Consider the following 15,879-nt stretch of genomic DNA (forward strand, 5'->3'; position numbering starts at 1 on the left):
TTGTCCAACATTCCCAATTTTTCTGATGCATGTCCTTAATTTAATTTCATATGTTGGTATTAATTCAGTGTTTATAATGCGTATACTTGAACTTCAAAGAATATAAACCCAAACTGACTGGGTTTCTAGAGAGCAAAGGTTTTATGAAAAAGTGGAAGACTTAAACACAAAGTCTGTAAAATAAACTGTTAAAAGGATTTGATGATCACTAGTGATAGTATTTTATTCTGTGTTGTCATCATTCAGGTTGGATTTCAGCTTTAATGTACGTTTTTTTTTTTTAACAAAGCAGCTGATATTGCCATAGAAACTAGTAGACTGCCGACTCGCTTTCACCACAAAATGGCGGAAACTCAGGGCCGCTGCTGGGCGCCGGTGTTGCAATGGAACGTTCTAGTGAGCATCGCTTCTTGTTAGGGCTGGGCGATATATCGCATGCGATTGTCACGCGCATTTCGTCAGAAAGCCGGTTCCCTGATTACCGCTAAATCGCCATCACCTGCTTTCAAATGGAGCGGCATTTAATAGACAGAGCCGTAGTTCACTGAAAAGCCACGCAATATCGCGTTCATATCGCAGATGAATCGCCTTCGATAATGAACGCGATATTGCGTGGCTTTTCAGTGATCTACGGCTCTGTCTATTAAATGCCGCTCCATTTGAAAGCAGGTGATGGCGATTTAGCGGTAATCAGGGAACCGGCTTTACTGACAAAATGTGCGTGACAATCGCATGCGATATATCGCCCAGCCCTACTTCTTGTTAGTGTATATTCTTTGGCCGAACGCACGGGCGCTCTCCAGCACTCTTCTTCATGAGCATTTGAGTGTGCGATTAAAAACTAGCCTAAAGCGCCATCTGCTGTTAAAACTAAGCTCAGAATCAATTCGAGAGAGAAACGCAATACATTCGGAAAATATCAGAATCGATCCAGAATCATTGTATAGAGGATCAATTTATTGTCCCAGCCCTAGATCCGATCGACCAAAACGCATCTTAATACCAGGTGTAAACAAGGTCAAAGTGAACATAGCCAATATCTGTTCATCAAAACGAAGACCAATTAAAATCGATAATGTCAACTCAGCCCGACTGTCTATGTAGGCTGCTCACTAGGTTTTGGAACAGAGCTTATGTCTACCAGCAACACATAGCCTTGGTACCAAACAACACTTGGACATGTCTATAAAATCCAAAAGCTTTACATAGTCCAGTCATGAATTCAAAAATTACTAATGTGCAAGAAGCATGCTGACCAGAAGTGAAGAGATGATCCATTGTGCTGTAAAGAAGGTCTGCGGCAGTGAAAGATTGCATGTGTTATCCATTTCACTGTTGACTTCAGTCCTCCTCCAACTGGAAACTTGGTGAGCGAATGTAGTGCACTATATAGTCACTATATAGGAAGACTCGGTGGAGGACGCTCACAGAGACTGAAGAAATGGCGTCTGATCTTACACTCAGATGTAAGGGATTAAAGGAACAGAAAGGGATGGATGAGAACTTTGAGTCAGAAAAGGCAAAGGTCTTGTTCTTCTGGTTTATCTACAAGACATGTTATCTTGTGCCTCATTTGGACTGAAGCCTGGTTTCTTTCCCTTTGTACATCATAAGGTGAAGGAGGGGTTGTGTTTTCCTGACTTCCTGTAGCAGGCGCTCTCGGTCAGACAGAGCTTTCTCTAGAGCTGACTGGACGTCCATGAGTTTGGACTCCAGAGACTGCACAAACAGAGAAACACATACATATTAGTATTCTTAGAACTATCATGAACTAAATATTAAATAACATATAAATCATGATCAAATGAAGCACAAAAACACTCCTTTGATAGATACTAATGGGAAAAAGACAATTTTAGAGAGCAGTTGCAGCAATACATCCTCATCCATGAATAATAAATAACGTTTAGACTTCAAACATGTAATTAAGATATCAAATGCTACTGTTGACATTCGAGAGTCTTCTCGTTCTCGAAAGGAATCATAGTCAAGCACTGGAAAATTACGATCACTCTATATCCTGTACATCTGTACAAATTGCATCCACTAATAATTCTTTTCATAATTTTCACTTTTTTATGTCTTAGTATCTCAATTTCAACGTTTTATCTCAATTTCTCACAATTATGATTTACTAAGGCGGGTTTTTTTCTTACGTGGCAGAAAAGGGCTTACATACAAAACTCATTCACACTGTTTATTTCAAACATGGTGCATCAAGATGCATTACACTAGGTTTGATGTCCTTTATTCTTTCAATGTCCAGCCTTACGCATCTTGACATGCCACATCTGAATTGAATGTAAGCACAAATGTTATTTGAAAGCTTCAACGAATGGGCATATGTTCAATTATAACATCTTAAACAGAACTCAAATACAGTAAATAATACAACGTTACACTCTGCATATTAATTTCCTAATATATCATACCTTGTTCTTCTCCTCAACTCTAACGCAGGATTGGTCATCCCTCTCTCTGTTCCCTTCTGTCTCAATTCCTGATTGGCTCTGTTCAGCTATTGCGTAAGAGTGAAGTTGAGGAGGCAAACATTAGTTTGTACGTCATCAACATCTGAGCAGCTGCCTGTAACCCAAAACCAAAAGACTCACATCTCAAGCAGAGGATCCCATCATCCAAACGCTCCAGCATAATGCCGTCCAGAGAAAAGAACACAGGAACTGGTTGAGGAGCAGTTGGGTAGACACGAGGACCATCATCCTGGCAGAAAAAGAGAGAAAACGGAGAACAATTGGTTGGTTGGTGTTTTAGAGTAAAATTATATACATACTTTATATACTATAAAGGCCAATTCACACTTCACAGAAAAAAGCCAACAAGAGTTTGTTGGATCACTTTGTTATCCCTGTCGGCGTCCCGTTTGTCAGGTCTTGGGGAATGTCAGCAGTGTGATATGATTTTCCAAGAAAGTGCCAACAAACATACACTAATGTAAACATCCTTTATTGATATGAAAATACCCCAAACCTCATGAAAATCACATACAAACCATATACTATCATAATCATGTGTTTATTAGCTTCATGTTTCATGCATAGGAAACAATTCTCTTGGAAAGTGAAAACACAATTAGTGCAGGAAGCTGCCAATGGTCATCAGATTGCATAAATCAGTGGATAATAAATAGAAATTATGATTCTGTCTAATAAATGTCTAATAAATATTAAAGTAGCTTGTGTAAATATATTAATATTTCTCCAAGTATGCGCACTTTTGGACTAAAAGCCCTAATGGATGCTTTTCAGTGCAGCTGTGTGAACACAAATAAACCACAGCAGATGCGACCGAATATGAATGTGTTTCAAAATATCATAAGTTACCAATTCATTATTTTGCACTCCTGACATACGAAATTACTGTCACGGCAACCAAATTTTATCATAAACAGTGAACAAATATCAAAACTGAAGTGTTTAATCTTTCAAATGGAAGAGTTTGTCCAGATCAACTTCAGTCCTCTGCATAAATTCAAGTGTGAGAAGCTGTTTCTCTTGGATATACGTCAGAATAGGAAGAAAAGATCACAACTTCTGTTACATGCTGACTTTAAACCAGCACAATTTAGTAGAACATGTTTAAGAGATGCTGGACTCAAAAAAAGGAGAACAGAAAACATCGTACAAAGTAAAGTCCTTCAATGCCTTTGTCCTGTCTTATACATAAAATGTTGTAGCTTTTATATTAAAGCATTTCACTGCCACTATAACTAAGCACACAAGTTTCTCTCCAAGGGAATGACTAGTCTTCCATTAGCTGGAAGAGTTGAGAGATGTGGCCATTATTATGACCCTCATTCTCACCTTTAGTGTAATAGCAGTGTCCCGTAACCACAGTCTCATTGGCTGGGGGTCTGCGCTGAGCTCATCCTCTAGGAAGGGTCCCAGTGTGTTTAAGGTGGAAGCCAGGAGCTCTGCTCTGCACCCTGTCAAGCACATCTCCATGAACCCCACGCTCTCGGACAGAGGAGAGTGTCTGCTCGCACGTGGCCCCATCTCCAACCTGAGGGCCGCTGCTGGGGGACTGGAGAGGGAGCGGGGGCCCGGAGACAGTGGAGCACTTGGAGAGGAAGCAGCAGCTGTGGCTAGAAAGAAAGTAAAGATGTTCAGAGAGAATGTTTTGGTAGATCTGGAATGAGTCTGCATATCTGCAAAGACATGATGTTAACAGCAGATTGAGAATCAGTTACCATAGAAATAAAGAGCGAGAGAGGCAATTATGCGGGGTTGTTGCCAAGATAAATATATGGTTGGAGAAGCAAATTGTATCCTGCGAGTCGTGAATAATTAGTGGTTTGGAATACTGACTTCATAACCAGAAAGCGAAAAGAGACGTAACATGAGTAGCATGATCTGTGCCTAAGCAGTGCGTAATAGCTTGAGCAACACATTTGCAAACAGGGATAGCTTTACTTAACTTTTTCTTTTCTTAATGTCCAACATACTCTAATGGCAATTCAAAACAATTTTTCATTTTGGCAAATTAGTGGCTTCATTTTGTAAGAAATTTGTATAAACTCATTAATACGTTTCCTTGCGATCTGCTTATGTCCCACTGATTAGATTTAGGGGTGGACCTTCATGCTTACTTTTATTCTAAAAATTGTTTCTTTAAAAAAAAAAAAAAAAAAAAATCACACCATACAAATGTAAACAAAAATGCTTATTTTGTTCGTCGATTTCACTTATTTCGTAACTGCAATCTCATGTACTTATGTTGACTTCTGAACAAGCTAAATTAGCACAAGGGCATTCAAAAAACCGTGGGTCAATCATGGTGCTCGTAGTGAAAGTGATTACCAAAGGAATATTGGAAACATTTGAGCTAAAGGCAAACACTGAGTCGTCTTAAAGTCCCCCTGTGGTGAAAATCAAGTTGTTCTTTTAATGTTGTTTATATGTCAATGTGGTTATTTTAATGTGCTTTAAAGGTGCCGTAGAACACTTTTTCACAAGATGTAATATAAGTCTAAGGTATCCCCTGAATGTGTCTGTGAAGTTTCAGCTCAAAATACCACATTTTTTTTTATTAATTTTTTTAACTGCCTATTTTGGGGCATCATTAAATATGCGCCGATTCAACGTGCTTCCCCTTTAAATGCTCGCGCTCCCAACCCCCAAGCTCGCAACTCTATAATACACTGCATAAACAAAGTTCACACAGCTAATATAACCCTCAAAATGGATCTTTACAAAGTGTTCATCATGCAGCATACCCGATTATGTAAGTATCGTATTTATTTGGATGTTTACATTTGATTCTGAATGAGTTTGAGGCAATACTCCATGGCTAATGGCTAATGCTACACTGTTGGAGAGATTTATAAAGAATGAAGTTGTGTTTATGAATTATACAGACTGCAAGTGTTTAAAAATGAAAATAACGACGGCTCTCTTGTCTCCGTGAATACAGTAAAAAACGATGGTAACTTTAACCACATTTAACAGTACATTAGCAACATGCTAACAAAACATTTAGAAAGACAATTTAAAAATATCACTAAAAATATTATGTTATCATGGATCATGTCAGTTATTATTGCTCCATCTGCCATTTTTCGCTATTGTCCTTGCTTGCTTACCTGCATAAAGTGTTGATTCGGCTGTGCACATCCAGACGTTAATACTGGCTGAACATGGGCTGGCATATGCAAAAGTTGGGGGCGTATAGATTAATGATCCCGACTGTTGTGTCACAGTCGGTGTTATGTTGAGATTCACCTGTTCTTCGGAGGTCTTTTAAACAAATGAGATTTACATAAGAAGGAGGAAACAATGGTGTTTGAGACTCAATGTATGTCATTTCCATGTACTGAACTCTTGTTATTCAACTAAAATCAATTTTCAATTCTATGGCACCTTTAAGACAAATCATGTTCAAATTCATATGTCAACATCATTGCTTAGTATTTTCGCCTTAAAACTGACTCAGACAGACTTAAAGACTCAAACCTGCGGTTTAAAATTGCTGGTGTCTGTGACGTCACAAACTACCTTGTAACCCATTACGTCAATGTGCCAGCGGGCTTTAGCATATCTTTAACAGCGAACTAGCAGGGGAGTCTCGAGAGAAGCCAGGTTATCCCGGAAAATTTTTTCTGTTGATATGAAAAAATGTGTTGATTTAGCAATGTGGTGGGTGTATGACACATATTACGATGTTATGATGAACTATATGCCTTTCTCCACCGACATTCTGAGTTGTTAAAGCATTTGTAAGGATACTGATTGTTAGAAGGCAGCTATCGGATTCTGACATGGCAAACGGGATCTTGGTTTGTGAAACATTAGCAACACATTATTAGCTGTTTGGTAACATAGTCAAGCAAAAGACTAATATTAATTACCGTTATGTGTCTGACGTTGTAAAGAGCGATACCATTGTGCAGCCTTTACCTCAGTAAGTTGACCGAGTGGATCTCTGAGCTGAGCGAGTGGAGCCGGGGCTCATTTGCATATCCATTGATCCACGTATATTAAATGAGGCAAGGGTGTAAAGTTACATTTAAGCTATTTTAAGGCATGAAGAAATTTTTTTCACAGGGAAAAAACATTTAAATATGTCATTTTGGTGTTCAAAGATGAGTTTTAAGGGATAACATTATTGACTACAGGGGGACTTTAAGTTAATGTAAAGAGGCGAGAAAAAAAAGGGTCAAACTTTGTCAAAAGACCAGATGTGTGCATTATGCCTTGAATTGTAAACACAGCCTAATTGACATACTGACAAATCTTCTGCATTCACAATTATGGACATATTTAGCATCCAAACCCTGTGTCAGTGTCAGTCCCGCCAGCAGGTCTGTGACTTTATGGTTGCCATGCTGTTTAGGCACAAGCTCCTGGGCTTCCAGCGCCACGACAATATCTTCACCGCGCATCTCCATCAGGCACCCCATTCGACTCAGACACAGTACTAACACAGACACCTGAAATAAAAGCAGAGAATCCATCAAAGATCAGTCATGCAACCAACTAAGATCAGAGTAAGGAGAAATACAATAAAGATAAATATTAAATTATCAAATAAAACATTGTATCTTGCTGTTTTTCAGACTTTTAAACAAAGCAGTGCACTGCATTTTCCATGCAGTGGACAAGTTGCAGGTGTTTAGCCATCTAGAGGTGCTACAGTACACTAGATAAAACTCACCATATCTTGGGCAATGTCTTCAGTGCTCTGGGACAGAGAGCTGCTGAGGTCTGCCGATGACCCGCCTTCTGTTCCTGGAGCAGGACTAATACAGCTGCCTGAGTGGACACCTGCACCATTAGGACGCAAAGACTCCACACCAGACTCTGAATCACAACACCACAAATATACATAAATTAAAGACACTGACAGTTACAGATATAACTGTTATATTTTTTAAATTAAAAGTGCAATAAGTGCTTCAGTACCAGAGTCCATTAGAATGACAAAGTTTTCACTGATGTCACTGTCAATGGATAAGCCATCGTCCGCCAGACTACCCTCTAAAATGGCACTGTCACAGGAATTCTGGGAAGGCGACTGTTTCATGGACTGAAGCCGCAAGTTCCCCATGATGGAGGGACTGGATTCCTCTGGCCGTGAACTTTGCTCCCTACAAAAGCCATTTCAACACATGTACCATGAGTTGAATAATGTGCTATTAACAGTACTGGCATAGAGTTGAGCAAATCTAGTTTAACATGTTAAAGGGTTAGTTCATGGAAAAGTTAAACAATTCTATCATGATTTACTCACCCTCATGTCAGTCCAAAGCCTTAAGACTTTTATTCATCTTCGAAACAAACTTTTTTTTTTTTTTTTTTTTTAAGATTTAGTTTTGGGACTTTATTGAGATTTATTAAAGGGTTAGTTCACCCAAAAATGAAAATTCACACCCATAAGACCTTCGTTAATCTTCGGTACACAAATTAAGATATTTTAGTTGAAATCCGATGGCTCCGTGAGGCCTGCATAGGGAGCAATGACATTTTCTCTCTCAAGATCCATAAAGGTACTAAAAACATATTTAAATCAGTTCATGTGAGTACAGTGGTTCAATATTAATATTATAAAGCGACGAGAATATTTTTTTGGTGCGCCAAAAAAACCCAAAATAACGACTTATATAATGATGGCCGATTTCAAAACACTGCTTCAGGAAGCATCGGAGCATAATGAATCAGCATGTCGAATCAGATGTTCGGAGCGCTAAAGTCATGTGATTTCAGCAGTTTGGCTGTTTGACACTTGATCCGAATCATGATTCGATACGCTTGATTCATTATGCTCCGAATCTTCCTGAAGCAGTATTTTGAAATCGGCCATCACTAAATAAGTCGTTATTTTGTTTTTTTTGGCGCTTTTTTGTTTTTTTGAACCACTGTACTCACATGAACTGATTTAAATATGTTTTTAGTACTTTTATGGATCTTGAGAGAGGAAATGTCATTGCTCCCTATGCAGGTCTCACAGAGCCATCGGATTTCAACTAAAATATCTTAATTTGTGTTCTGAAGATGAACGAAGGTCTTACGGGTGTGAAACAGCAAGAGGGTAAGTAATAAATGACAGAATTTTCATTTTTGGGTGAACTAACCCTTTAAGTGCATCCACGCTACATGTCGGAGCACTGCCAATGAGGCTTTTGGCTCCAGCAAACAAAGACATTTTAAATGAAATGTGGGATTTCTGTCCCTCCATTGACACTTCAAAAAGTTCATAAAGACATTGTAAAGTAATCAATATTAATAGAGTGGTTTAATCCACAAATAGGGATGGGCGATATGGCCTAAAAAAATTATCACGATAATTTCAGGTATTTATTGCGATAACGATACCAATGACGATAATTATATATATATATATATTACACCATAAACTTGATAGTCATTAGTCAGCAAGAAAAATAAGAAAACAAACCATTTAAAACAAAATGAACTGGATTAGAAACTGAATTATTTAAGTATAAGTATCATAACTTTATTATCATAAATATACCTAAACTGTGTGCTTGTAATCAAACGCATCATTTTATTCTGGAGACTGAACTCGCGCTCTGCTGCCACACTGGAGCGCGCTCACCACCTACTGGGCAGGGGCGGGAATTACATTTACAAGCTACATCAGCCTCAGTAATCTGACGGACGGCCTTCATATTTTTCATTGCTAAAAAACAAAAACAGTTAACGCAACCTCATATATATATATATATATATATATATATATATATATATATATATATATATATATATATATATATATATATATATATATTTATTTATTTATTTATTTATTTATTTATTTATTTATTAATTAATTAATTAATTATATATAATGTCGCGCGATTGTCATGCCGACCGTAACAGCCCTAACTGTATCAAAAAGTAACAATCCCAACTATGTCTTCAGATAGTTTACAAAATATATCTGACGCAGCTCTCCGTGTACGCGCTTCGGATGAGTACACATAAATCTCCTCACAGCGCGCGCAAGTTCTCTTTTGCGTCTTACAGTTGAATGTTTAAAGTGGCAACTGGCAAGGTTTAAATGAGTTTAGTTTAAACAATAGCAACGTGAGATGTTCAGGTCTCACCTGCACTCGCGCGCTATCAAAACCCGGGTGATGATGGCGTGAATGACATACGGCTCATTCATTGAACATTTGTTTATAGTGATTACCGTAGTTTGCTCCACATCTGATTTTCTATAACCAAACCAGTTCCAAATTGTGAAGGGAACTCTTCGCTTAACAACAAGCTGCTCCTCAGCCTCACGTCTTTCGTCATGCTTGTTTTAACTCCACACATGAACAGTGAATCGGTCGCGCACGAAATAAGTCAACAACTAGACTTATCGTAATTATCGCGAGGAGACAAATTTTTATCATGAGGAGAATTTTCAACGGTATTTATCGCAAACGATAATATCGCCCATCCCTATCCACAAATAATTTAATTTAGGCTTTTTTTTAACATATAACATTGAATATCACACATTCATAGATCACATTAAATATGATAACAAGAAGCTCAACTGTACTTGCCTGATGCATGGAACAAAAATCTTTGGTTCTTACGCATCAATCAAGCATGTTTGAGCTGTCTGTATTTATATTAGATGTGTTTAAAGTATGTGTGATGATCAATGTTTTTGTGTGGATAAAGCCTAAATTAAGTCTGTTCATCATACAAAGTGTTTCTTCAGAAGATTTGAATTAAACTGCCTGATTCATTTGGATTACTTTTACAACTTTTTGAAGCATCAAAGTTTTGGTAAAATGGACTTTCAATGGAGGACAGAAATCTCACAGGTTTTGTTAAAAATGACTAGACTTTTCGAAGATGGCTGGATTTGTACCAATATAAGAGTAAGTAAAGATAACAGAACTTAGATTTTTGAGTCAACTAACCCTTTTTGACTGATAACATACTAAGAGTGATGAAACTTACTATAACTACAAACCATTTCAAATACAGACCAATGTGTCTTCCTTAAAATATAAGCATTCACTAGAATAGCCACAAGCAGTATCAGCTCTTTTCAATTATGTACTGTGTGAACTGCATGTGAGCTCATCTAAAAGATGGCCAGATATTCAGAAACAAAAGCTATTTTGTTTCAAGCTTAACCACAAATTAAATGGCTCAATCAATGATCAATGAATCAATGATGGCCAAGTGATAGAATATATGTATGTTTATCCAACAGTTGTTCTGGTTCTGATTGGCTGTTTTTAAGAGGTTTTTTAGGCGAGAATGTAGTTGCTTAGATCTCAAACATGCGATTCATATGTAAACATAGCGCCTATTTCAAAATTTGTTTAAACTCCTCAGAGATGTGAGCAGCCGTTCAGTGCTCATGTACCTGCAGACAGCAGCTTCATCTCGGCCAGTCCTTCAGGAATTTGCTGCTGGCTCTTATGTAGATAGTGTTTACACATGATGTATAATTTGTTTTGGGTATATCAAATGGGAAATCTTTGGTTTTATTAATATATTACTTCTTCCAGAGCTAATAGATTTGGCAAAAGGTCTATATTAAGTTTCACAACTTTATATTTACATTGAACTTTAATCCTGTACTAACCAGAGCGTGTGTATTACCTATTCTACAAACTTCTTATACTGTTATAATGGCTATTGTTGTTCATTTAAATATTGTTCAATAAATAATATTTTATCTAAATAACATGCTATATTTGGTATTGAGAAAGAGTCCGTTAGTGATTGTGATTTTGACTTCAGTGAAAGTTACATTAATATGCCAATAGATGGCAGCAAAGACAAAGTCAGTCACAAAGACTTTTATATTGAAAGGGACTGAAACAAGGACATTGTTTTTACTTTAAACATCATCTTGCAAGACGCAACTGACATGCATTTACTAGGGCTGTCATGGGAAATCACCTTAAACGTTAAAAGGACAAAGACAAATATATTTCTCAGCAGACATTCAAATTGATTTTGTGAATATGAATATAAGGTTGATCTGAAGAATATCAGCTAGATACAGGTAATGCACTCACTTAGTCAAACTCTCTCTCATAATACTCTTTTTTTTTTTAAAGACACTTAATTGTTGTTTCTTTTATTTATTTACATACTTGTTCCGTCGAACTGTTGTATAAACGCAATATCACACTCATAGCCATGTGATATGGCTCTATATAGTGATATTGCTTATATATAGTCTTTTTTAAATTAGATATGGAAAGAGTTTATTAGCAGTTGAATGAGATAAAGTGTGAATTGTGTACAGGAAAATGAACAGCATCAGCCACAGCTAGCAAATTTTTCTATATCTGTGCAATCCTGAGATCATGACCACAACAATGCAAATGGATCAAAGGTCTTACTTGTTTTGAGGAGTGAAGAGTTCTAGTCATGCCAGATCCTCGGCTCAGGATGCTGAAGGCATCTTTCGTGATGGACAGTGCCCCTTTGGTGAGATCCAGGGAGGCGCTGAATGCATCTTTGGTGACCCCTTTGGTGGCATTCAGGGCACTGGATAGCTCACCCTCCAAGCTGAAAGTGGAGCTATGCCGGGACAGTAATGCAGGGTTGTCTGGCAGAGGAGACATGACAGGAACAACGGCCTGAGCTTCACCATCCTGCCCCGTTTGTCCATCCTATTCCTTCTTCAATGGCTTCGCAAGCCTCCTCTACTGAACCCTCCAGCTCAGCATCTTCTTCTTGATCCTCATTCCCTCCTGTCCCACTGTCCTCCAGCAGGCCAGGCTCACCAGCGTGGTGCGATGGAGAGAGATCAGAGTCTGTCAAGCTAGGAGTGTCTGTTTCCACTGGAGAATTGGCTTCTTCTGGCTCGCATGTTGCAGGAGGAAGCAGTAGAGCAAGCTCTATCGCCTCCATCAGGACTGAGACACAAACCGAAGGAGGATCTGACGATTTATGTTTGGATTGTCCCAAACCCTGGAAGTCCTTGGTCAAATCTCCAGCAAGTCGGGCAAGGTAGTCCTTCATCCGCAAAAGGGCAACAAATTGGTAGTGGTTGAGGCACATTTTGACAGGAGTGATCGACTGGGCCAAGATATGGATGGAGGCCAAGGGAGAGTTGTCTAGACCCTCATTCTGGTTGACTTTATCAGATACAACATCATTTACACCCTGCGGTGAGTCAAGGAGGGGATGTTTTCCAGAACCGGTGGGGGATTTTGAATTGCCATCTATGCTTGAACAATGGGAATCTTTTTTGAAGGCAGAAGGGCGGCACATCCACAAAGACATGGCAAAGGGCTCCACGAAGGGAAGGGCTTTCCCTCTAAGCCCTCGACGAGCCCCCTCAAAGCCTAGAGTCACTCGGGACAGATTGACAGACCAGACATCCTGAGAGCGAGAGGGACGTTTGTGCTCTAATTGACAGGAACTCGTTTTCTAGAAAGTGTTGAAGGAATGCCGATGGCAGGGGATGCAGGAGGCTCTGATCACGAGGGAACGGTTGACAAGCTGTGGGATGGAAGAAAGGACAGGCGGAGAAGCTGCTGTAAATGCTGTTGAGGTCCGAACGGGAACCGTGAGGAGAGTGACGCGTGTTGCTGAGGACGATTTGAGGAAGACTGATGCTCAATGACTGAGGGCGGTCTGGGTGATCCAAAATGGAGGATTCCAGAGGAATGATCAGCTAAAGAAACAAAATATGTTTCAGTCAAAACACTTGCAAAATGTTATCAAAAGCACAAAGAGAGTTAGTGTGGGATTTAAAGTTCCCCAGCAGTCAATAATTTTATCCCTTAAAACTAAACTTTGATAATCATGACATTTAAATGTTTTTTTCTGTGAAAATAATTTCTTCATGTCTTAAAATAGCTTGAATGTAAACTCTACACCCTTGCTTCATTCATTATACACAGATCCATTATCCACCAGCTCAGACTACCTGGTCCACTCGGTCAACTGTAGTAAATGCAAGTGGAAATAACGTCAAATGTTTCTATGTACAATTTGTTTTTGCAGCAGGGGCCAATCAGAGGTATTTAAGTTCTATATACCTTATGTAGCCCCGCCCTTTTTCAGAGCTGTGCTTGTTGTGTTTTGTCTACTGGTTTGTATTTATCCAGCATGAAGGTAAGATCTTACGGATTTATGAATGAACCCCTCATTTTAAAATCTTCCCGGTCTACTGACATTACAATGCTCAAGATAACTTTTGTTAACTCTACAATAAGTAAATCCACTTCACCAGATAATTACAGCTAATTACTCTTTGACAGCAATGCCATAGAAATATACACAGCTACGGCAAAAACAGAAGTTCAAACACAAAATTCTAAATATGGCTGACCGCTTGTTTCTCTGGTGCATAAGGTCTATATGACAGGTGATTGGAAGGGATCACAACTACAAAAGATTCAGGTGTAAATGAAACCAGATGATCAAATGTCTAGCACTAAAAGCTGCTTTAGAAGATCTCTACAGATCCACACATGACATTCCTTTTAAAGCACGTCAGATCTCTTGGTTTACCTTCAGCTGTGTTGCATCCAGGCGGATATCGATGTGTTCGTCTGCCTTGCTGCTATCCTGGAGGTGGTAAAAGGCTTTGACCTGATCTAGTGTCCTGTGTAGACCCCGTGAAAACAGAGTCATCCACAAGACGCTTGGAGCATCCAGACACAGCTGTAGACCATTCAGCTGGGCATAAAGATTAGAGCAGGGTACTAAAGAGAGAAAGGGACAATTGGGGCCAGTGGAAAATAAAAATGATAAGATTAAATTATACAACTAGATTATAAAAACTCTTTCCCAGCAGGACAGATCAAACTTCATACTAGGGCCAACAAGGATGCAAGTTTGTAAATATAAATGACATGCATTAAAGGATTAGTTCACTTTAAAATGAAAATTACCCCATGATTTACTCACCCTCAAACCATCCTAGGTGTATAAGACTTTCTTCTTTCAGACAAATACAATCGGAGTTAAATTAATAATCATCCTGATGCTCCTAAGTTTACAATGGCAGTGCACGGAAACCAACTGTTTGAAATTCAAGAAAATGCATCCATCAATTTTAAACATACTCCACACGGCTCCGGGGGGTAAATAAAGGCCTTCAGAAGTGAAGCGATGCATTTGTGTAAGAAAAATATCCATATTATAAAGTAAAATATCTAACTTCCGACAGACCGCCTTCTGTATTATTAAACTCTGATTGAATTTGCATGAAAGAAGAAAGTCTTATACACCTAGGATGGCTTGAGGGTGAGTAAATCATGGAGTAATTTTCATTTCAAAGTGAACTAATCCATTAAGAATAGTGATCAATGAATGTGAAAAATCCTACCTAACACAACAGGAAGTCCAGGGTTATCAGGGAAGTAGTATTCAGTGAACTGAAGGTGAATTGCAGGAGTGTTTTCTGGAAGATGTAGGGATTTGCGGTTGCAGGAGAGGAGAGACTGCGTTTTCTTGCTGTGACGGCCTCCAGTGGACACCTAAAGAAACAGATGGGGTTTTAATAACGAACATACATATTGTTTTTCCACCTTGCCCACATAATCTTTCCTTGTGCAATTTCATTGGCTGTTGCTCATTACTAATCTTTAGAAGAGTGTTGTTGATGGGCACATGCTGCAAGTTGTTCTGGGGCTTTTGTTGTTAAAAGCCCCCGAGAATATTTTTGGTGCGCCAAAAAAAAACAAAATAACGACTTATATAGTGATGGCCGATTTCAAAACACTGTTTCAGGAAGCTTCGGCGAGTTATGAATCAGCGTGTCGAATCAGCTGTTCGGAGCGCCAAAGTCACGTGATTTCAGCAGTTTTCACGTGATTTCAAAGCCCCCGAGAATATTTTTGGTGCGCCAAAAAAAAACAAAATAACGACTTATATAGTGATGGCCGATTTCAAAACACTGTTTCAGGAAGCTTCGGCGCGTTATGAATCAGCGTGTCGAATCAGCTGTTCGGAGCGCCAAAGTCACGTGATTTCAGCAGTTTGACACGCGATCCGAATCATGATTCGATACGCTGATTCAGCTCCGAAGCTTCCTGAAGCAGTGTTTTGAAATCGGCCATCACTAAATAAGTTGTTATTTTGGCGCAACAAAAATATTCTCGTCGCTTTATAATATTAATATTGAACCACTGTACTCACATGAACTGATTTAAATATGTTTTTAGTACATTAATGGATCTTGAGAGAGGAAGTGTCATTGCTCCCTATGCAGGCCTCACGGAGCCATCGGATTTCAACTAAAATATCTTAATTTGTGTTCCGAAGATTAACGAAGGTCTTACGGGTGTGGAACAGCATGAGGGTAAGTAATAAATAACAGAATTTTCATTTTTGGGTGAACTAACCTTTTAAGAAACATTTTTGATTTTTATCAATGTTTAAAGCAGTTGTACTACTGAAAATTGATACATTTTCC

General features: G+C 38.7%; 1 protein-coding gene across 1 annotated transcript in view; it reads right to left on the reverse strand.

The window, feature by feature from the left end:
- Positions 1 to 729: 729 nt before the first annotated feature.
- Positions 730 to 15,879, reverse strand: part of uhrf1bp1 (UHRF1 binding protein 1) — a 55,690-nt gene continuing 40,540 nt past the window's right edge. The window contains 14 exon segments of the mRNA XM_048177817.1: positions 730 to 1,634; positions 1,636 to 1,719; positions 2,433 to 2,518; positions 2,613 to 2,721; positions 3,822 to 4,102; positions 6,790 to 6,946; positions 7,171 to 7,316; positions 7,419 to 7,603; positions 11,846 to 11,865; positions 11,867 to 12,118; positions 12,120 to 12,863; positions 12,865 to 13,128; positions 13,971 to 14,164; positions 14,791 to 14,941. Of these exon segments, the coding sequence (XP_048033774.1) occupies positions 1,608 to 1,634; positions 1,636 to 1,719; positions 2,433 to 2,518; positions 2,613 to 2,721; positions 3,822 to 4,102; positions 6,790 to 6,946; positions 7,171 to 7,316; positions 7,419 to 7,603; positions 11,846 to 11,865; positions 11,867 to 12,118; positions 12,120 to 12,863; positions 12,865 to 13,128; positions 13,971 to 14,164; positions 14,791 to 14,941 (2,700 nt within the window). The 3' untranslated portion in view covers positions 730 to 1,607.

The sequence above is a fragment of the Megalobrama amblycephala genome, linkage group LG24, assembly GCF_018812025.1.
Source record: "Megalobrama amblycephala isolate DHTTF-2021 linkage group LG24, ASM1881202v1, whole genome shotgun sequence".
Taxonomy (NCBI): Eukaryota; Metazoa; Chordata; class Actinopteri; order Cypriniformes; family Xenocyprididae; genus Megalobrama; species Megalobrama amblycephala.